Consider the following 21,331-nt stretch of genomic DNA (forward strand, 5'->3'; position numbering starts at 1 on the left):
GCTAAGACAAAGTGGATTCCTATGGTATTCTTATTCTATATGATAAAAGTACTACCCATATCTCAATCATTAAAAGTCCGCATAGTTACTAGCCACCAAACAATACCGTTGTAAGTCCTGACTGGAGCACAATAAAACCATTGATCAATCATTCAAACAGACACCAAATCCGTATATCTAGTCGTGATAACATCTCAACCAAGATGATTTCGATTTCACCTCGCTGTGAGAAGAAGAAAGGGGGGAAGATTCAACGGTAATGCGGATGCTCCCCGTTAGAGAGGCGGATCTCTCGTAGCGGTCGAGATGATTTTCAATGTTACCATTATGATTTTGGGTCATCGAGTCAGGTGGAGGTGGAGATGAGTATGGGGATAGATAGAAGTGGATGGTGGGTTCTTGTCGGATTTGAGGGGAAGGTGATGGTGGTGATGATTCTGGGGATGTGGACATTTTATACATCGATTAGGCTGTAGTCAATATAAATGGTTTCAGTAGGTGACACCGTGTATGGCATGGCATATTGCATGATACTAATGGAAGGTATTTGATGGTGAGTGTATGAGGATAGAGCACTCTGTGGCAAGTAGTAGGCAATGTTCAACTTAACGTCGACTGAATTGAGGTCAGGTTTAAGTAGTTTGATAGGGAGAACCAAGGGTCAAAAGGGACTGTTTGCCACTCTGCTAGTAATAATCGCTCAAAGCAACATTATTACCTGTGCGAAATTGGGACATATAGTAGATATGTAGTTAATTATCTTGTTCGGATATCTTGCTATTGATCTATAGAGGTAGTATTTTTTATCCCGTGAATGTGGGTGGCTTTTCATGCCATTAGCTGAGTTATGACCTGAAGGAACTGTCCCAAGTCACGGTGGCTCTAGCTGTCGTTGATAACTCTCATTGCCACTGACATTCCCAACGTATCCTGCTAAACATGTTATCTAGGAAGGCATATCGTGTGGTGCTAATTGATGAGACGTTCTCAAGTGCCAGAAAGCTGCTATAGCTCGAGCTATACGAAGTGATTCAGGCAATGGCGGGGTTATAGAGGCCATTCTCTGATTATTGTGAAGGGCCGCGTTCCGTGTTGCTCTTCACCAATGCATAGCAAGCCTAAGGCCATTAGCAAATCTTGATAATTGTCCTCTTCCACTGATGTTAGTCTAAAGTCGGTCATTGTAGGACCGTAAGACACTTTATATCTCAAGTTCATGGCGTGGAATTAATGAGGTGAATATCAATGATCAAGGTCATGCAAATGATTTCCAGTAACTATTATGCAGGAAGGCATTTGCCTACAAGTTAGTCCACAATGTGTGGTTGTCTGTGTAATAGCTGCTTCAGTACACCTACACCGGGCCAGTGACATAACGTTGTTTTTCTTTCTCTGCTGGGCAATTTTCGAGAAATCGGGACAGTTGTCACATCTTGATAATAGGGCACGAAGGAATGCAGGGATGAAATGCCATCATTGTCCGCGGGAGTGTCCGATGACCTGAGGTATGTGCATTCTCAACCTACTCGGCATACCAGACTTTATGAAACTTGAAAGAGCTAGCGAAAGAAAGTGACATGCAAGGATAGCAATCCATCGTAAGTCACCGTGAGTTCTCGGGCGTGGCTAGACGAGAAAATCTGAGTGATTGGCCAAGCTCGTGGATCAATCATGCCATATGGCGTGATGTCAGAATGGACGACAGTATTGCACTGCAATTTACCCGGCGTCCAAAGCGAAGGTAGCTCGTATCTCCGTACCTGTGACCTAAACGGTCACATACAGACAGGCCGCCCGTCCTAATTGTACGTATAACTAGGAAACGCATCTAGTCATGTTAGCCAGGCTGTTGAAGGCGAGGATGCCACGTAATGTCGTTGTTGTTCGCAGACCGCGCACACCGACAAGGGTGAATTTCTCCGCGCATGCTGACACGTACGCCTTTTAAACCAAGACTGATGTTCCAATGAGAACACATTTTTCCGTGCCATTCGAAGGGTAGTCTTATCAGCGTCGGGAAAACCATCTGGTGTTGATTGAACCAATTTGCTGAGGGTGCCACCTTATGGCACCTTGACGACATGAGCGTAGATTGACTGATATTATGCCCTGCACCAAGCATGGACTCCCGATGCCTGCCCTGTTAGCTACTTTTTCCGCCAATGCTCACCAACTCAACTAGGCAAGATCTAGGTGCTGGATGTTGCATATCAGACAAGCAGTATTGGGTCTGAAATTATGACAGCATAGCACGAGCATTGCTGATATGCCTGAACACCGCATCATCCAGCACTTTAGTTCTGCATTCATCAACTGGTCTGCAGCAATTGAAGTCATGAGTCAATGTGGAACCACTGAAGGGTACGTCAGGTTGTATCCCACGTCAGGATATCCACGCCAACAGTGTATACGATAAATCCGTTGTGCTTTGTTAGCAGAACATGGTATTCGGCTAGCAATCATCATCGCAAAGATCTTTAACTGGGCAATGAAAGTCCCAGATAAGCCCACCATGACTTCAGCACATGTCGTGGTTCGACGCAAACATCATGACGAAGACCACCGGTTTCAGAGAGGCGAATCGACAGAGCACCACCGATAAATGACACAATCATCTCACGATCGACGCCATTGTGATGCAGGACCAATAGAATCACCACGAAGTACCCCGTAGCAGCCCGTAGCAGCCCCGTTATCAGGAGAGCTTAACTGAACGACATCCGTCATCACCCACGAGAATTTCCCGGGGTCGAGTGGCGGGAACAAACGGGACGTAACCATCCGGCCGTCACTCGATAGAATGGCATTGATGGGAGTGCATTGGCCAACCCTCGGCTATCATGATATCGTGACTCGTCTCTTGCGAAGAGGGTTCCCCCGGTTTCGGGACTATGAGTCACTGGCCTTGTAGTCGGGGAAGTCAGTCCCGAAGCTATTTACCCCAGATGGAGACGAGCTGGAGGATGTCCGTTGCAGTCCCGAATCTTCTCCGTATCTACCGAGGTCGGCGGCGGCTAATCAGTAGACCCTCCTGGACACCCGACTATTGATAGATCAACTCCCACTATGGAAGGGGCAGCGCGCACAGTCGCAGGCTATCACGTCCGCTAAACGACCCACGGCGGGGCAAAAGTACGAGAGCAGCGAGCGAGGCAGTGGTAGACAGGGAAATAGAGCAGAGATAAGCTCAAGCCGTACCAGAGAGTCATTGTGTCATGTCAGGTCAATGGAGAGGACCTCCACAATGAACAATGGATGAAGTCATGAAGGTGATTGTGCCAGGGAAACCAACTGGAAGCGCGAGTCTTGACATCATGGCCGGCGGTGGTCTGGCGGGTTCTCGGCCTTGGAAGGGAAACAGCTTAGTCAGGGCGCGAGGTTGATAGTTCAGCCGCTACACCAGACCGAGCCAAGTTTGATTAGTTTGATTAGTCCTGATTTCGTTAGTTTAGTTTCAAGGTGAACTCTTCCTGTTTCCCCGTCCCTCGGGTGACTAACGGAAATAATTTTGCCGTCTCCTCGGTTGCTCAGAAGAAAGAAGGGGAGAACAGTAGATCCGTCGGTGAGAGACGGGGAAGAGTGGGAGACTGGGAGAGAGGGGGGGGGAACAACATTAGACTAGAAGGTCGCCAGATGAATCTGAAACCAACGCGTGTCCAGCTGATCACGCCTTAATAGATTGACGGTTTATTGCTTACGAAGGAATGGATTAATTACTCCGGGCTCCAATCCCCCATACTAAAGGAGGTGATCATGTGCGTTTCCCGACTCCACGGTCCACAGCCCTCAAATCCACTTAATCCGGCCTAGTGTTTCCCCTGCAACCCTAACTGCCCAAGCCCACACTAATCCCCAATTTGGTCAAGTGTTACTGTGTATAGCATGCACACTAGTCCTCAATAGTCCACGACCCCGCAAGTCATGACCAATCAGAGTAACAGGCCCTGTCCATCCCTTACCGTTCCTACTGGTAGGGTGTTCGTCTCCAGATTTCTGGAGCTGCACATGGCTTGGTCGCGTTTGCAATAACCGTATTGCATCCATCCGACAGGAAACTATGATATGAAGAGAGATCTTGGGGTTGGTTGGAGTTGGTTCGGGGAGAAAGAAGTGTGGTGGTAGAGAGTTGTAGAAAGACGAGGACTGAACTCTGTTTGCGACAAAGGGAGTTACTGGCCGCGAATGGCAAGAAAACGGAGGGCATTTCCCAGAAATCGTGAGGGCAGCCAGACTGGGCGGACGACCCCCGGCGTCGAACATTCCACGGATTGCCGTCAGACCCGGACCCACTGGAAAGGTCAGCTGCCCGACCAGTTTTGCCAGTGGAGTCGAGTCGAGGCCCTTTTTCTTTTTTAAATTTCTGTCCTGCTTGCTGCTCTTTCTCCCTGGTAACGTCTGGGGAGGGGCTTACTGTACACTCTGGCTGACTGACTGACTGACTGACTGACTGGACTGGCGGGACCGGAGTCTTTCCTCTCATTCCCTTTCGGTCACATACCAGAATCTTCTTTTACCTATCATACGCAGTTTCCCCCCTCCCTCCCCGGAAAGGTTAAAATATGATTGATGTAAAGTGGAAACAAAGTTAAGCGATACATAATAAAAATGAAAAGTCATCCCATCATAGAATCATCACGAGATGGTAGAACTACGAAAGAGAGAAAGAAAAAAGAGAGGGACAGCGTGGGCGGCCACGGTGGACTGACTAACTGACCGATACAGGCAGTACACCATACAGTATACACTATACAGTAGTAAACTAAATCGTGGTACGAGTCTAGACCCGGGGATCAACCGCTTGCAGAATCTGCCAGATCAGATGGTCACCAGGACGGCTTTCTCTTTTGGGTGTTCCGTCGGTCACGATCCAGCCAAACCCAACCTTTCCAACTCTTCACTCTCTTTCCCCCTTAAGCCTTTTCTTCTCCCCTCCACTCGTTTCTTCTTATTCTCCTCTTCTCCTCTTTCTCTTCCCCTCCAGATTCTTATTTCCCCAAACCTTCACCCCCTCCCTCCACCACTGGGCAGTCGCTCCCAACTTCTTCTCCAGCTGACTGCCTATTACTATTCCTGCGCCGTATAACTATCACTACTCCCATCCATCCAGTCATCCTATAAGCAATTGCTTCCAATTCAATTGACTTGACTCATCACCACACTACACCCATTCATACCACATCAGTAGCAATTAAGACTACTAGACTGTCATCACAATGGCCGTCACCGCCATCGATATCATGCCCAAAAAGCCCTCCTCATCTCCTCTCTCCTCCAACAACCCCTCCATGAATAAGCGCTTGCCCCCTCTGGCCGACAGGACCTCCCTCTCCTACAAACTCACCACCCTGTCCCGTCAGAAACTCGCCCGGGAGGCCACCGCTCCCGACCCGGACATTCGTCGCTGCCTTGGTCACTTCCGTCTGCACTGCATGTCCATGGAATGGACCCAGAAGGATATGTCGACGCGCATCAACTCGTTCGACCTGGAGGACGACGAATCCGAGAGTGAGGAGGAGGACCGCGACGATGAAGACAAGAAGGGTCCCGAGGACCGCAAGGATGAGGACCAGGACCGCCAGTCATCTCCCAAGAACAACGAGTCGGCTGAGAAGACCTCGGAGCCTGAGAAGACCACCGTCCAGGTTACCTTCCATGTGTCTGCTCCTGCATCAGCCCCTCAAACATCTACCGACAAAGAAGAGAAGGAGGAAAGCCTCCTCGAGAAGGGTCGCAATTGTCTCGAGAAGACCGTCCAGAGGAAAAACTTCTGGCCTTCTCCTGGCCAGTGCCTGCCTGTGCGCATTGCCGGCTAGACGTCGCTATGATGCGACACATTTTATTCTACCTATCGACATTCTCATCTCCTCGCCACATCCCATCTCATTCTTACAACTCATTTCTTCACCACCTACCACCAACACCAACACCACACCGAAACACATAATTCTAATAATCCTCCCTCACGATGTCAACGAAATTACGAATCTCCTACCGTCTTAATCTCATTCGCTCATACATACTTGGCGGAGTCAACAAGCGACTCACTGATTGGTTTTACTTTGCTAGCTTGGAGTTGGTGCGAAGGTTAATCAGTATTACTATCATCATCATAACATCATCATCGGAGTTCAACCATGTTAGAAGGAATAAGGAAAGGGAAAGCAAAAAGGAAAGGAACCTTGGAACGGATAACCAAACATGTATTTAGTTAAAAGCACAACAATTAAATCAAACTATCAAACATCATACCATACCATTCTCAATATTCTTCATACTTACAGTATACATCTTTACCTACCTAGCAGGTAATAAAGAAAAATACATATCCATGTACATACCAATGCAACCAACTAATTACAATCTTCACTCTGCAGACCAAACCGATTCAAAATAAATGAATCCGAAGCAACCAACCTAGCAACCAACCCAGCCAATACCGTAAGTAAATACATAGTAGATAGCAGAGTATACTAACCCTGCAGGGGTGTGTATCCCTGCACCTGCATTTGCATCAGCAGTAGTAGCAGCAGCATTAATACCCTACCTTACTTCCCTGTCTGTCTACCTTACCGTCTCACCTAATTAATCTATCTATCTATAAAACAAGTAATTAACCAGTCACGATCCCAGAAACTATCACACCCATGCGATTACTATTAGGCATTCATCATACACATACTACTACTATACAGTAATCCTGATACCCAACCATAACATACACACATGAAGAGGAAGAGAAGGAAAGAGATGTGGCAACCCGCCACGCGGCCCAGCAAACATACACAGTACATACACCACACATACATACATACCTAGCCATGGCGTGATCTGCTATGCACAACCACGACTCAACTCACTCACGATACCATCACCCATGACTAAAATAGGAAGGTAACGCGATAAACCCCAATCTGGATCTATCCCCATCATCATCATCATCATGGAGGCGAAAAAAAAAAGTAATGCCATCATAATCATACAACCAACAGTCTATTTTTTTTACTTTCTTTTCGATGACGATTAATGAGTCATAGGTCAAACAACTAGTTGAGTTGTGTGTGTGTTGGGGTAGGGGTTGGGTTGTTGCCACCAAACGCGAGCGGATAAATGAATGAATGGGTCGGTCTGGTTTGTAATGAACTTTACTTAGGGTAGGGATTGGCGTGCGGCGACATCATTAGCCTCAACCATCAACATCATCATCAGCGGTTTTGATCGTGGAAAAGTACTGATTACTCTTTATGGGGTAATAGATCAATGGGTTCCATGTACTTTTAATCCCTGGAGAGGTATTGCATAATGGATGATTCAATTGCGGATTACTTGGTATACTATGATGCTAATTTAGTTTGTTTGCATGCATATGTTCTAATTATTATAATTCAATTCCAACACAGGGTATTTATGTTCTAAGTACTACACAGTAATCAAATATGCAAGCGCCCGCTAACCCATACTTCACAATCAAGAAGTTAAAAATGTAAAACGCCACTATGCAAAGTCATCATCATCATCCCACCCCAGTTGTGCGTAGATCGACTTCTCCGGCGTCACAGGCACAGTCGGAGCAGCAGTCGGCACGGCTAATCGGGCGGCACTTGCACCCTTCACAGGCGTAGCAAAGACATTCGCTTTAGCCGGGGTGGTAGTAATCGTGGTCGTGGCCTTCACAGGTGTCCCTGCCACTGCCGCCGGCTCAGTGGCTGCAGGAGCAGAAGCAATCGAGAAAGCAGGGGCCATGGCCGGTTTCGGAGGCGTTTCCATAATCATGGACGGCTTGCTTGAGCCGATTGACTTGACTCGGGGCATATAGGCGTCCACGTGTCGGGCTGCGATCGGCGTGGTTGGACCCTTTTCAGTGGCCCGAAAGGCAGGAGGAACAGGGGCAGGGACAGAAGTTGGGGCCGGGGCTGGCTTGCTGGGGACGCGGAAAAGGGGTCCTGAGATTTTTCTCTTCGGCGATGCGCTGATATCAGCTGATGATAGAGGCTGGGTTGGTCGACGCGTGGGCGTTTCCTGGATCGCCCCGTCGTCGGCAGATCGGAAGAGCCCTGAATTTGAGGGTCGGATATTAGAGCCGGGAACAATTTGCGGCTCGCTTGTGAATGGGGAGGATGAAGATCCCTGGGGTATGAGGGCTGGTTGGGAGAGACTCTTTGGAAGAGGAGGCATGTCTGCCATGACATCTTTCTTGCGACTACCTTTGGGCGTGGCAGCCACCTGCACGCCTTGGCCGTAAGGGTTGCGCACTGGATTCTTGGGCTTGCGTGAGCTGCCGCCGCCGGTGGACAGTCGTTTGCTGGCATCTTCGGCGATATCCTTAGCCACGAGCTCACGGTTTGGTTTGCGTAGAGCATGAATGGCTGCGTCGAGCTCTTTCTTCTGGTCCACGAGCATTTGCATCTTCTTGAGTTTAGTCTCATGCTGGCGCGCAACGGCGTTGAGATCCACTTCGCGATTCTCCACGCGCTTGGCTTTCTGGATCCCGCCACGCACGTTGGCACTGACAGTGGGGAGTAAAGGATCCAGAGACTCTCGTCGGCTTTCAGTCGGAGCCGGGGTTGTATTAGACCGACTGAGTGATGGAGGTTGTCGGGTTTGGGACGGTGCCTGGTCTGTCAACACTCGCTGGAATGCGCGGCGACGGGACTTCTGAGCGTGCTGTCGCTCAACAGGCGTTCCTGGTTCTCGGGGCGTCTTCTTCGTCTGAGACTGCTTCGTGAACGGAGAGATTGCAGTTGAGACGCCAAGTTTGCGAGTAATCAGCTTGCACTTGTCCGGCAGACGAGATGCGTAGAACGGGACAATGACCTCCGTGCAGAAATCGCGGACAGCATCACTTTCAACCTTCTTCCCAGATAGATGGTTGGTCTTGGCCGAGTCCGGGACCACTGTCTCCTCGAAGCTAACGGCATGCCAGATGCACAGTCGGTCGAGGTGGAGCTCAAGCATGACATTCAGGTCCTGGGGCTTTTTGCCTTTGGCGGTTTTCGTAGGCTTGTCTGCGCCCTCGCCATTACCCTCACGCTTCTTCTCATCCGCAATGATCGCCTCCAAAGCCATTGTCTCAAGAATCAAGAGAATCTGCAGTTGCGTTTCGCGCAACCGCAAGTCCGCAATATGCTTCTTCGATTCTGCATCCCTGGACATCTCGGACGGAAGCCCTTGATCATTAAGTGCACGATCGCGCCACCACTTGCGAATCAAGTCACTCTCCTCCGGATACAGCCCATTCTTGCCAAGTTTCTTCTTGGTGCTCCTGCGCTTTCGCTTCGGCGGTGCAGCCTCATCGTCGGAAACACTCAGCAGCAGATCTTGAACCGTAGTCGGCAGAGTCTCACGATACTTGTGATCCATTCTCTTTGCCGTAAGAATAGCCTCTCTGTAGAACTCGACCAATTGGGCTGGTTTTCCAGACTCATTGTCCGAGGACTGGAATGCCGCGCGACAACGCGCCAGAGGGCCTTTGGCAAAGTAAGCCACGGAAGTCTGTCATCAACTATTAGTATTGCTTCACCGTCTCAGAGCACAGGCGCAGCCACTCACCTTTGAGACATACAACGCCTGTAGATACTGTTCCCGCAGCCCATCCAGCAGCTCCTGCGGTGACTGCGTTACCTCCACATCCTGCTCTTCAGCAGCAGTAGCAGCAGCAGCAGCAGCAGCAGCAGCATCACCACTCTGCTCCCCAACACCCAGCAACACCGGCCCCTCCGAGCCCTCATCACTGCGCAACATCTCATCCTGTGTCTCCCTGGCATCACTCTCAAACACATGTGCAAAAACAACCTCCACATCCGCAGCACCCCGTCCTCTCTTCCCAAGCACAACCGGCTCCGGATCCTCAATCTTCGCAACCTCCCACCACTCCCTGACCTCTTGCCTGCCTCTTCGCCGATCCGTACCAGACGAGAACGAGAATGGAAAAGCTGAACCAGCACTGGCCTTCGCCGCAACAACCACCTCCCCTTCGCCTACACCCCGTAGTCTCATCAACGCATATACCCCCTTCTTGACGCGCTCAACCACCCATACCCCTGCCTCCCCGACAACCCGGACCGCAAGGACAGTATCCTTGGCATTTTCGTTCTCAAGGACAGGAATATCTCCGACGAATATATTACACCACCCCGGAAGATTTTGACTTTGGCTCTTGGGTTCGCGCGGCTCGAAATCTATCCACGAATAGGGAATAGCATTGCGGGAGAGGGTAGTGATGGGTGTGAGGTGGTGGTAGGGGTCTTGGTCTTCGGCGAGGGATGCGGAATGGGACTATCATTAGTGCCGAGTTAGCAACTTCATCGACGTAAACCGTAGAAGGGGAGGTGGTATACATACACGAATACTTATCGTCTGCGGCGACCCAGAAACCGCAAACACGTCATTATGGACATTGACAGTCTCGGAATGCGAGACCTTGCGCTTCTTGAACGGATTGTTTTCGATAGATGCAGTTGATAGCGAGGAACTTGTGGTATGGCTCGGGACGAGATTGAGAGGGATTGGAGCGAGGATGTTGCTGGTGGGAGGAGATGTTGCTGCGGTGGTGGTGGTAGTTGCCATGGATGGTGGATGTGTGTAGCTGAACGCGTATATTGGCCAGTCTGGGTATGTATTATGAGTGCAGCATTTCGTAAATCGAGTCGGTATGGAGAATATGCTGCGTGATGATCTTGTATGTGCAATGGGCCTTGTTAATGGGGTAACCTAGAACAGAAGTAGTAGTTGTGGTGGTAAGTCGAGGCCTTCTCTCCCTGGGGCGGTGGGTGACGCGAGTCACGTCGGCGGAGAACTGGGCGGCACGCGTCGCGGCGGAGGGGTTGCCGAGTATAGCAGATTTTGTTAAGTGCCCGCCCACGGGGATTCGCAGACCATCGGATTCTGAGACTTGAGATTTTGGAGAGTTTGGATTGTATAGACAAGTTTAACGGAATATTATCTATGGTCAGAGTCACGTATACGGAGTATTCCCGATCTTGCGACCGCGATAAGACTCGTATGCCCCTAACCCTAAGTCGGACATGACCACGGAACAATCTCTACTAATTTGACTTCAGATCGTTTCAAATCGCTCCACTTGTCCATCTACAATCTACAAGGTAGTTACAGGCACAATACTACTCCATGCATATGCATTCATTAATCTATGTGCTAATGTTTAGATTAGCAAATGGCGAGATATCACTCTCAAGCCATCTATATCACTCCTGTCGGAGCATCATTCGAACCCCAGTGCGTCAGGGACACGCACCATCACGCCGGATGGCACGCATCCCCCGCAGATAAGACTCGAAGTTCCTATCGGTCCTAAGCCCGGAGGAGGCAGTGTTGAAGACTTTCGCTCCCGAAAACGCCGAAACAACCCTCCCAAGGTATATGAAAAAGTGGTATCATGTTGAATTTATCCTCGCCGAACCCGTCTCTTGCCGAGAGACCATGCAAAAAGTTGAACAAACATCCAAACATAAAAGTTGCTTTTTTGACATGTCTATGCTCGTGCTTTGAGTTGTTGAAAACAAAGCAAAATCATCACATTCGTAAAGGAAACAGACTCAGAAGAGAAGCAGGTCCACAGTCATTGCGAGCGACTCGCTTAGAACTTGAGGGCCTTGGGCTTCTCCCAGGAGAATTCCTGGTTGGTGAAGTGACCGTTCTTGGCGGTCTTGAAGTAGATGGGCTTAGCCAGATCCAGCTCCTTGACGATGACACCGGGACGGAGGTCAAAGTTGTCACGGATGATCTGGACGAGCTCATCGGAGGTCTTAGAGGAGGTGCCGTAGGTCTCGACGAAGATGGACAGGGGCTCAGCAACACCAATGGCGTAGGAGAGCTGGACGAGGGCACGGCGGGCAAGGCCAGCGTTGATGAGGGACTTGGCGATCCAACGAGCAACGTAGGCAGCCGAGCGGTCGACCTTGGAGTAGTCCTTACCGGAGAAGGCACCACCACCGTGAGCACCCCAACCACCGTAGGTGTCGACGATGATCTTACGGCCGGTGAGACCGGCATCACCCTGGGGACCACCGATGACGAAGCGGCCGGAGGGCTGGAGGTGGTAGACGGTGCGGTCGTCCAGGAGGTTGGCAGGGATGACCGACTTGATGATCTGCTCCTTCAGGACCTTGCGGAGCTCCTCAGTGGAGACCTCGTCGCTGTGCTGGGCGGAGATGACAATGGTGTCCACACGGAGGGGCTTGACAGCACCGTTGTCGTGGGCGTACTCGATGGTGACCTGGGTCTTGGTGTCGGGGCGGAGCCAAGGGATGGTGCCGTTCTTGCGGGCATCAGTCATGGCCTTGTTGAGCTTGTGAGAGAGGACGACGGTGAGGGGGAGGAGCTCAGGGGTCTCATCGGTGGCATAACCGAACATGATACCCTGGTCACCAGCACCGAGCTTCTCGAGGGCCTCCTCGTAGTGCAGACCCTGGGCGATATCGGGCGACTGCTGCTCAATGGCAACCAAGACGTTGCAAGTCTTGTAGTCGAAACCCTTCTCGGAGGCATCGTAGCCGATGTCCTGGATGGCACCACGGATGACCTTCTGGTAGTCAAGCTTGGCCTGGGTGGTGATTTCACCGAAGACCATCACCATACCTGTAACGTGGGTCAGCGCACAGTCCCGATAAGATTAGATGGGTGGGGCGGGAAGGAGAAAAAAAAAACTTACCAGTCTTGGTAGCGGTCTCACAAGCGACCTAACGGCAACATGTTAATTCAAGACATTCACATGCAAGGTGGACAAGCCGAATTGGAAAAGCGCCGGCCAATCAAGGGGCCAAGGGGTGCGCAAGAAAAATCCGACTCAGATAGAACCGATGAGGGGTCCGTACCTTAGAGAGAGGGTCCTCAGCAAGGCAGGCATCGAGGATGGCATCGGAGACCTGGTCACTGTGAAAAAACTGTCAGCAAGACATGAACCGAGTGCGCCAGGTAGAATTGAGGTTCGACATACGCAATCTTATCGGGGTGACCCTCTCCGACGGACTCGGAGGTGAAGAGGAAAGTAGATCCGTTGGCGACGCTACCCATTGTGAAGAGTGGGGGTGGGGATATGTATAGATAGGGGGAAAGTGAAGAAAGGAGAGAGGAGACGAGGAGAGAAGAAGAGGAGAAAGATTAGGGAGGGGGGGGAATAGAGTAGATATTAAAGAAGCGAGAAAGGTAAGAAAATGGGAGGGAAGAGGGAAAAGGGAGGAGGGGAAAGAAGAGAAAAGAAGGAGGCAGAGAGGGGAATCTCGTATTAATGTGTCTCCGATGGCGCCATCTCTTCCGGCGGTCGGACTAGGCAGAAAAAAGTAAAAAAGAATTGAAAAAAAAAAAGACCCAAAGGAAAAACATGCATCGGCGGCGGATTTTGATTTGCCAACCGAAGAGATCCCCCCTCTATTGTGCCATCAGCCAATCGGCGTCTCTCTCAACGGACGACGAGCCTTCGGAGTTTCTTCAATTTCATTTTAACCTGCAAACTCGGGGTTGAATTACTCTGCGAACTACCGAAAGCTCCCCTCCTCTCCCACCTTTACTCCATCTCCAACCTGATTCAGATCATCCTTCGGATTCCGGCTCGCTTACGGGAGAATTGCGTGAATTTCCTTGGGTTTTCCTGCAACTCCGAACCTAGTAGCAACTAGCTCCCCTCCTTGTCAGCATTCGACCCCGCGCCATACCTACCTTTTCCACCACTATTAGCTTCAACATCAGCATCAGCACCCACCAACTCAAAGTGCCGCCGTCAGCATGTCCAAATACGGCGTCCTAGTAATGGGCCCCGCTGGCGCGGGCAAAACCACCTTCTGCAGCTCTATCATCCAGCACCTCCAAAACACGCGTCGCAGTTGTTTCTACGTGAACCTCGATCCCGCGGCAGAGACCTTCAACTACGAGCCGGACCTCGACATCCGCGAACTCATCACTCTCGAAGATGTGATGGAAGAGCTGGGACTAGGTCCCAATGGCGGGCTCATCTACTGCTTCGAGTTCCTCCTCCAGAACCTTGAGTTCCTCTCCGAGGCCCTCGACCCTCTCAGCGAAGAATACCTCATCATCTTCGACATGCCGGGTCAAATCGAGCTCTACACACACATCCCGCTGCTCCCTTCCCTGGTACAGTTCCTATCCCGCCAGGGCCCGCTGAATATCAGTCTCTGCGCGGCATATCTCCTCGAGAGCACGTTCGTCGTGGACAAAGCCAAGTTCTTCGCCGGCACGCTGAGCGCTATGTCGGCCATGTTGATGCTGGAAATGCCGCACGTGAATATTCTGAGCAAGATGGACCAAGTCAAGGACATGGTTTCGCGCAAGGAATTGAAGCAGTTCACTAACGTGGATGTGAATAACTTGCTGGGCACGGCGGGTGACGATGAGGAGTCATCAGTGGTTACTGGAGACCCATCGTCCAAGGACGCAATGCTGAGCGGAGGATCGTTCCAGCAATTGAACCGCGCGGTCGGGCAGCTCATCGACGACTTCAGCATGGTCTCGTTCCTCAAGCTCGACGTGCAGGATGAAGATAGTGTTGCCGCGGTGCTGAGTCACATCGACGATGCCATTCAGTACCATGAGGCTCAGGAGCCCCGCGAGCCTTCCGATGCCCAAGAGGTCGATTACGAAGACTGAGCTGAGTGAGATGCCGTAAGCCGTTGTTGGCGCTGCCGCTGCCGCTGCCGCCGGCGCGCCGTGATTACGCCATCACGTCAGGATTCGGGGGCGCATGCGCTAGCGCATCCTAACTTCTCACTCCGTCGAGTTATATAGAGCTCCTGTTGTTGTTACCTAGGTAGCTTGTGCGTGCCTGGATGCTGTGGAACCCGCTACCTTGCTGAGTCACCGACAGCAACAACAATACCCAACCCACCCAACAAAACACTCGTCGCTGTTCTGCCATAAGCATCTACTACCCACTTGATATGGGGGCCAAATTGAAGGCAGATAGCATGCAGTGCTCGTATCCGGATACGACTTAAAGACCGACGGGAATTATCTAATTGTCCGACCGACCGATCCACCTGAAACAGGAATGTGAGCTGAAGGAACGAGATGGATCATGTTATGGCATTGTGCCAACCACATACTACTACTACCCCTTACAACTATTATCTATAATTAAGATGTCTCTTAAAACCGAACCAATGATAATGTCATATCATATGCAACCTGCACCTGCATCTCTTTCGTGTCACTTGGTAGATAGCTCCGTAAACAGCTATTCAACTGCAGAAAGTAGTAATTGATAGATAGATAAGTAGTATGTATATGAGTTGTTTCTTCTTGTCTTATCTTATCACCCAAAAGAAAAAAACAACAAATTCCTCAATCCTTGCAGTATACATGGCTTAGCATACCATAGCACCACATATCTATTATACTCTCTACACCGCTCAATTCAAGGCAACTGAACTCAATTCACATTCACATTCAACCGAACCATGCAACATGCAATCGTTTATTCGTAGTACGTAGTAGCCCCAGCTCAGTCCAGGCCGGCCGGTCTCGGACCGCGGCTCGAACTGCGGTGTTCATTCCAATCCCACTCTTTATCATCTACCATAAACCATCAACCCAATCCATGATTATTACCAAGTTCCCAACAACTCCAACTCAAACCCAACTGCATTCTTTTAATAACACTCTCCCCTCACAACCCAAAACTAATACCTCCTCCCCCCACCCATCCCCGTCGCATACCCCCCAACACCACCCCCAGATCCCGTAACAGCCCTCCCGCCCTCAACCCCATCCCTAAACCCATCCACGAACCCCCCCGCAACACCAACAAGCCATCCCAAATCCCTTCCGGTCTTCTCGATCCCCACTGAATACACATACCACAAGGCGCCCAGCACGAGCGCCCACCACAGCAACCTCAGGGCAAGATTCACCCAGAACATGACGAGACGGCGAGCATAGTCGAGGATCTTGAGGGAGATGATGAGGACGAGGGCGAGGATGAAGATGGAGACGAGGTCGGGCATGGGCATGGAGGAGGTGAGGAGCGAGGCGAGCGGGTGGATGAGGTAGGGGTCGAGGTAGGCGGAGCGGCAGTGGGAGACGTAGGGGGTTAGGTAGGTAGTGTGGAGGGAGGCGAGGTGGGAGGCGATGGGGGTGGAGGTGAGGGTTTGGAAGGTTGGATGTTGTTGGATTAGGGAGAGGAGGGAGTCTGTTAGGTTGGTGAGTGGGTGGTTAGTATTGTTGATGTTGGTTTGGGAGATTGGGAGAGTGGAGGTGGTGTTGATGGGGTAGGAGGTATTGGTTGCGATTGAGGTATTACCTGGGAGAAAGTCCATTGTGATTTTGATTAATGGAGCTCACTGTCACCCAGATGTAGTAATCTGGTAGGAAGAGAGTATGGAGGTAGGCGAGGTGGCCACTCTCTTTTTATGCCTTGACGATTGGACGATGAAGGTTTGTCGTGGGGTAATCTGGGATGGATAAGGTTGCAGAAAAAAACCTTGTGCTATATACGGAGAGTTCTTATAAAGTGGAAAGTATCATGGTCGGAAGGAAGAAGCCAAACAAAGGAGATGCAAAGAGAAGATGATGGATGAAGGAGAGATCGGGACTTTCCTTCGGCCAGATGCGCCAGAGACAATACGGCCATGCGCGGACCAATTAGCGGCCGAGCGCAAAGCCAAACCAGGCAAACACCGCAGCCAGTCCGGGGGTGGATCCCGTGATATCACGGAACTCGCAGGCATGCGATAAGTCAACTTTCTCGTTCTTCCTTGCACATTCTTACTTTACACTGCTAGAATTTTTCATCTCAATATACTCAGCTGACAACTGTACATCTATGCAATTATACATGATCACGTCGTGATCGTGAGATATATACATGCCCATCTGGCCATGGACCCCAAGTGACCATATACAAGCATCGGAGTATGCGCTGCACCCGACCAAAACAAATAGGTGCTTCCAAAAACATGTCACACGCTAGAGTGTCGACGCCAGAACACCTCCCATGTGATTATTTTATACAGCGAAGAAACGAGAAAAATCTAATATGCCGTCGTTCAAGCCATCAGAGTCCTGAACGTCTCGCGTTGGGCCATGATTTCGGCCTGGAGTTTGCGGGTCTGGCGGAGTGCATCGTCCCTGTTGCGGTTTGTTAGCAATGACCTCAAGGTAACACGTCTCTCACGACTTACCGATCAGACTGAAGTTCCGCGACTTCAATTTGCGCCCGGTTCATCCGGCTCACAACTTCTTCCATCTCCGAATCAGCGTCGCGAAGGAGCTTCTCCAGCTCCTTCACCCGCCGTTCCAGTGTTTCCGATTGGATAGCCTGATCCAAAGCAATACCCCTACCACTGGTTGTCAAGTCCAGACGAGGAGACCGTGAGCCAAAAGGCGTGGTCGGAGGCATGGGCGACAAGGCCGCAGGGCTGCGAGCGCCGTTCTTCATGCGCTTTAGTTGCGCATTGTGGTTCTCCTCAAGAGCGCGCACTTCTTCTTCGTGGCGCGCCATTTCGTCCTCGGAGTACTGCTGCGCCATCAGCAGGATGTCCTCCATCTCCTTGAGACGGGCCTGCATCTCATTGATCCGAGCGGCTGACAGCTGCTGCTCCTTTTCACCCTTGCCAATGGCCTCGGCCAGACGGCTCCGCAGGGCATTGTTGCTGGCCAGCTGCTGTTGCACATGTTGCGCAAGCACGTCGGTCCGGTTGACCGACTCCACGAGTGAGTTTTGCTCGGCGAGGGGCGACTGGGCCGCGCTGGCTTCGGCGATTTCCCGATCCGCCTGAAGTTGCCTGTAAGCGGACTCCAGGGACGAAGAGGTTGCGAGGACCTCGGCGAATCCATCCCGATCACATTCGAGGTCTTCAGGAACGGTGATGTCGTGCTCCTGGAGTATTACGCGCAGGGAGGTGGTCTCCTGTTCAGCCCGGTCCAGGTCCATCTTCAGACCTGCCAATCCTTTTTCGCACTGCCACTTCTGTTCCAGAGCTTCCTCGGCACGCTGCCGAAGGTCGTTTACTTCTTCGCGCAAGTTGCGTACTTCGCGCTCATAGCCCAGCTTGCGCGGAGAACCCACTTGCTGTGCGCGCGCAAGCTCCATCTCCATGAGCTGAAGCCGCTTCTCGTACTCACGGGCATCGTGAGCCTGGCGATCGAGCAGACGCCGAAGAGACTGGTGAAGCGCATCGCGCTGCGCCTCAACATCTTCGATTCTATCCGCCAGGTTCTCGCGGGGAGACTCATTGCGCTCCTTGGCGGATACGGAATTCGAGCGCGACAAAGAACTGGAGCGGGAGAGACCGGGCGACGGCTTAGTGCGCACGCGCGCCAACGAATTCGACCGCGACAGTCCCAATCCGACGTTTCTGGCAGTGGGCATGCCATCTTCTTCGGCAATTGAAGCGAATCGACTGCCTTGCAGCTGGGCGAGAGAGGCGTTTTCGATCTTCAGCGCTTCGATTTCCTCCATCAACCGCTGGACTTCCGACGGATCGGATGGAGGCGAGGCAGATTGGCTGCCTTGTTGCAATTGAGGGATAACAGTGTCACGCATATGATCCCGTTCGTTTCGCAACTGTTCGAGTTCTACTCGCATAGCGGTCAACAAGTCTTCAAAATTATCCTTGATTTGGCGCTCTTCGGCCAGCTTCCTACGGGTATCATCTAATGCGGCTTCGAGCTCCCTTGTCCGGGAGGACAGGTCCGAGAGATCTACTCTCTCCCGTCGCAACTAATATGTGTTAGTCTTGGAGTTCAAGTTCTCTGTGCTGAATGGAAGTCATACCTGCTGGACTTGGGACTCTAGTATCTGGACGTGTGCTTCCGAGGCTGCCCGGCGACTGCGCTCTTCTTGCAACTTTTGGCCCAGATCCACCTTGATCTGAGCCCGCTCCTGCTCTGCAGTGCGTTTGTACTTTTCAATGTCTTCGACCCGGCCACCCGACTCGAACGCGTAGCGGATGGAGCTGCTGCCTGAATCGGAGAAATAATCGCTGGTACGGCGATTGGGGGTATCTAAGGGCATATCTGACTGCAATCTCTCCACCAGATCCTCCAACTCCATCTCCCGCCGGATGGACCCGGCCAGCTCTGCGCTGATCTCCCGCAGTTCATTCTCAAGCTCGGTCACCAGCGTCGTCGCCCTGGAGTCCAGGATACTTCCACTGCTCAGAGATGGATTTCGCTGCGGGAGAGGCACCTGCGGCTTGGAGGGATCGAAGGGCACCGTGGTGGACGGTGTTATGGAGAAGGACGCACTGTGGAGGGAGGCAGGCATCGGGGAAGGCACCGGGGAACGACCGGTCTCGGAGATCTCGGTACTGGAGGATTCCGCGCCGGGTGAAGATGTTGTAGCGCGCCACCCAAAAAAGGAACTGATCTTGTTCGCCGGTGTTTTCGGCTGTTTGGAGTCACCGGACGAGGACCGGCTGGGGGAATCGATATGTAGCGGTGGCGGACGGCGTGAGGGGAGGTGCAAGGCCATGGTCGTGGGGCGCTTGGGGAGGAATGCCGGCGATTTGAGGATGGGAACGAATGGCTCGCTCACAAGACGGCTGTGTAGGGACGTCCCATTCGAGAATTGAGAGGAGTATCTGGGGTTGTGGGTATTGGCGTTGCTGCTCTCCTCGTCGTCGTCCACGTAGGCTGCGGATGTATCTATACGTAGATGGGACGCGGACGGACCACCACGGGGAGATCTGGAGAAGAGTAGAAAAAGTCCGAGATTAGTCTTGCCACGTCTGAAGGGAAAAGTGGACATGGAAAGGCCTTCTCCCGGCTGCAGAAGTAGCGTGAGATTGCAAGGACCGCAAGCACCAGAGTGAGGGGGAGCAGGGGGGAGAAGGTGAGGGGAAGAGAGCACGGGCAGGGGCAACGGCTGTCATACCTGTCCAGGTTCCTTGGAACCGAATGAAGGGAGTCGTCGTCCTCCTCCTGGCCGTCAACTTCATACACGGAACCGGAGAAGGAATAGGTTGAAGCAGGGGAGTAGGCCAAGTTATGATGGCCAGCAGCGAGAGGAGAGGAAGAGACAGGGAGTGACAGCGGATCTGCAGGCGAGTCGCCCGGGGGGGAGAAGGGTAGCAGGGGCGAGGAAGGAGGCCTGGATTGGCGCGACAGGATCACAGCATCCTGGGGAAGCGGTTTCCTGCGCACAAGGGTGGCCGAAGGAGGGGGAGAGGCCAGAGAGGTAGTAGAGGGCGGCAAATGGGAAGTAGGAGAGGTGACAGGACCAGCAGCAGCGGCGGCAGCGGAGGTGGAGGAGGAAGCAGAGGAGGGAGGACGAGGATGAGGAGGAGGAGGACTTGGCCAAGCGCCAGGGTCATCAGATACAGGAGATGGAGACAACTGATGATGAGTCTGGGACGAGGAATGGAGATGATTATGGTTTGGGCTTGAGGGTAAAGCGCCCGAGGCAGGCGGAGAAGTCCAGCCTGGGGCCATGAGGGAGGAGACACTCTAATTGGCAAGGTTGAGCGCCAAACCCGGGACAATTGACAAGAACAGGTAAAGACGGGAAGGGAAGGGGGGTGAAAGACACAAAGAGGAGGGAAGATCAGAAACAATCGTTGGTCAATGGGTTCAGGATCGACGCACCCTCATGGTGACGAGGGCAGGAGGCGTTTAGTTTTGGCACGGGGCAATAATCATTCAATGGGGAGGAGAGGCAGGTTTGACAAGACGTTCAGGGGAATAATAGTGGATGGAACGGACCCATTGGACGGGAGAGGGAAGTAAGTAGATAGTCAAGTAAGTAAAGTTCAGACAATCCCAATCTAGCTGGATCAATCAGTCCCATCACAAAAGCAGACATGCACACATGAATTACACGCAGTCTGTTTCTGAATGGGTTAGTTTCAGTTGGTTTAGAGGGAAGATCGGGGCGACAAGGGCGAAGGGGAGAAAAAAAATAAAAAAGAAAAAAGAAAAAAGGAGGGCGGACTGAAAGGGGCGGAGAGAGGAAGAGAGAGAGAGAGAGAAAGAGAGAAAGAAAGGCTTCGGAGAGAGAGGATCGTGAGATTGACCATAGCTTCAAGCCAATTGCTGATTGGTGCCGACAAAACTAATTCCCGAATTGGTGGGGATTTGCTCTACTAACTACTCAGTTACAGGAATAATCCATAATAATAATCCGCTGAATCTTTAGTTAGTTGGTAGATACAAAGTAGTTGGTTGTGGACACCCTAAGTTCTCACTATTCAGAGGGCATTGCTGGTTTAATTCTCACCAGGCTGAAGTCAACATTCCTACAGCTCGTTCCATAATTCTTTACACATTTTTCTCTTCATCTTCAAGCTATCTCTACTAGTATTCTCTGCCATCCCGAGACCAGCTCGCCTCCAGTCCAGACGGCCGATCGGAGTCCAGCCCCACT

General features: G+C 51.6%; 6 protein-coding genes across 6 annotated transcripts; 2 read left to right on the forward strand and 4 right to left on the reverse strand.

Annotated features, from left to right (window-relative positions):
- Nucleotides 1-5,213: 5,213 nt before the first annotated feature.
- BO85DRAFT_435322 (uncharacterized protein) lies at nt 5,214-5,813 on the forward strand (the record flags this gene model as incomplete). Its single annotated transcript, XM_025658517.1, has 1 exon — nt 5,214-5,813. One exon carries the CDS (start codon nt 5,214-5,216, stop codon nt 5,811-5,813), a length of 600 nt encoding a protein of 199 aa, XP_025518920.1.
- A 1,553-nt stretch (nt 5,814-7,366) lies between these two features.
- Nucleotides 7,367-10,719, reverse strand: BO85DRAFT_446160 (uncharacterized protein). Its single transcript, XM_025659441.1, has 3 exons — nt 10,339-10,719; nt 9,547-10,272; nt 7,367-9,489 (listed from the first exon to the last, which is right to left on the reverse strand). Exons 1-3 carry the CDS (start codon nt 10,561-10,563, stop codon nt 7,492-7,494), a joined length of 2,949 nt encoding a protein of 982 aa, XP_025518921.1. The 5' UTR covers nt 10,564-10,719; the 3' UTR covers nt 7,367-7,491.
- A 585-nt stretch (nt 10,720-11,304) lies between these two features.
- BO85DRAFT_446161 (S-adenosylmethionine synthetase) lies at nt 11,305-13,140 on the reverse strand. Its single transcript, XM_025659442.1, has 4 exons — nt 12,953-13,140; nt 12,831-12,888; nt 12,668-12,695; nt 11,305-12,594 (listed from the first exon to the last, which is right to left on the reverse strand). The coding sequence occupies exons 1-4, from the start codon at nt 13,027-13,029 to the stop codon at nt 11,594-11,596; spliced, it is 1,164 nt and encodes a 387-aa protein (XP_025518922.1). The 5' UTR covers nt 13,030-13,140; the 3' UTR covers nt 11,305-11,593.
- A 597-nt stretch (nt 13,141-13,737) lies between these two features.
- BO85DRAFT_435325 (putative signal sequence-binding GTPase GPN3) lies at nt 13,738-14,616 on the forward strand (the record flags this gene model as incomplete). Its single annotated transcript, XM_025658518.1, has 1 exon — nt 13,738-14,616. The coding sequence occupies one exon, from the start codon at nt 13,738-13,740 to the stop codon at nt 14,614-14,616; it is 879 nt and encodes a 292-aa protein (XP_025518923.1).
- A 550-nt stretch (nt 14,617-15,166) lies between these two features.
- On the reverse strand, nt 15,167-16,385 carry BO85DRAFT_184517 (Apq12 family protein). The gene has a single exon (XM_025654375.1). The coding sequence runs from the start codon at nt 16,281-16,283 to the stop codon at nt 15,648-15,650; it is 636 nt and encodes a 211-aa protein (XP_025518924.1). The 5' UTR covers nt 16,284-16,385; the 3' UTR covers nt 15,167-15,647.
- A 468-nt stretch (nt 16,386-16,853) lies between these two features.
- On the reverse strand, nt 16,854-20,611 carry BO85DRAFT_184505 (uncharacterized protein). Its single transcript, XM_025654374.1, has 4 exons — nt 19,844-20,611; nt 18,743-19,655; nt 17,148-18,688; nt 16,854-17,094 (listed from the first exon to the last, which is right to left on the reverse strand). The coding sequence occupies exons 1-4, from the start codon at nt 20,398-20,400 to the stop codon at nt 17,013-17,015; spliced, it is 3,093 nt and encodes a 1,030-aa protein (XP_025518925.1). The 5' UTR covers nt 20,401-20,611; the 3' UTR covers nt 16,854-17,012.
- Between the last annotated feature and the right edge of the window lie 720 nt (nt 20,612-21,331).

Source organism: Aspergillus piperis (genome assembly GCF_003184755.1).
Source record: "Aspergillus piperis CBS 112811 unplaced genomic scaffold BO85scaffold_3, whole genome shotgun sequence".
Taxonomy (NCBI): Eukaryota; Fungi; Ascomycota; class Eurotiomycetes; order Eurotiales; family Aspergillaceae; genus Aspergillus; species Aspergillus piperis.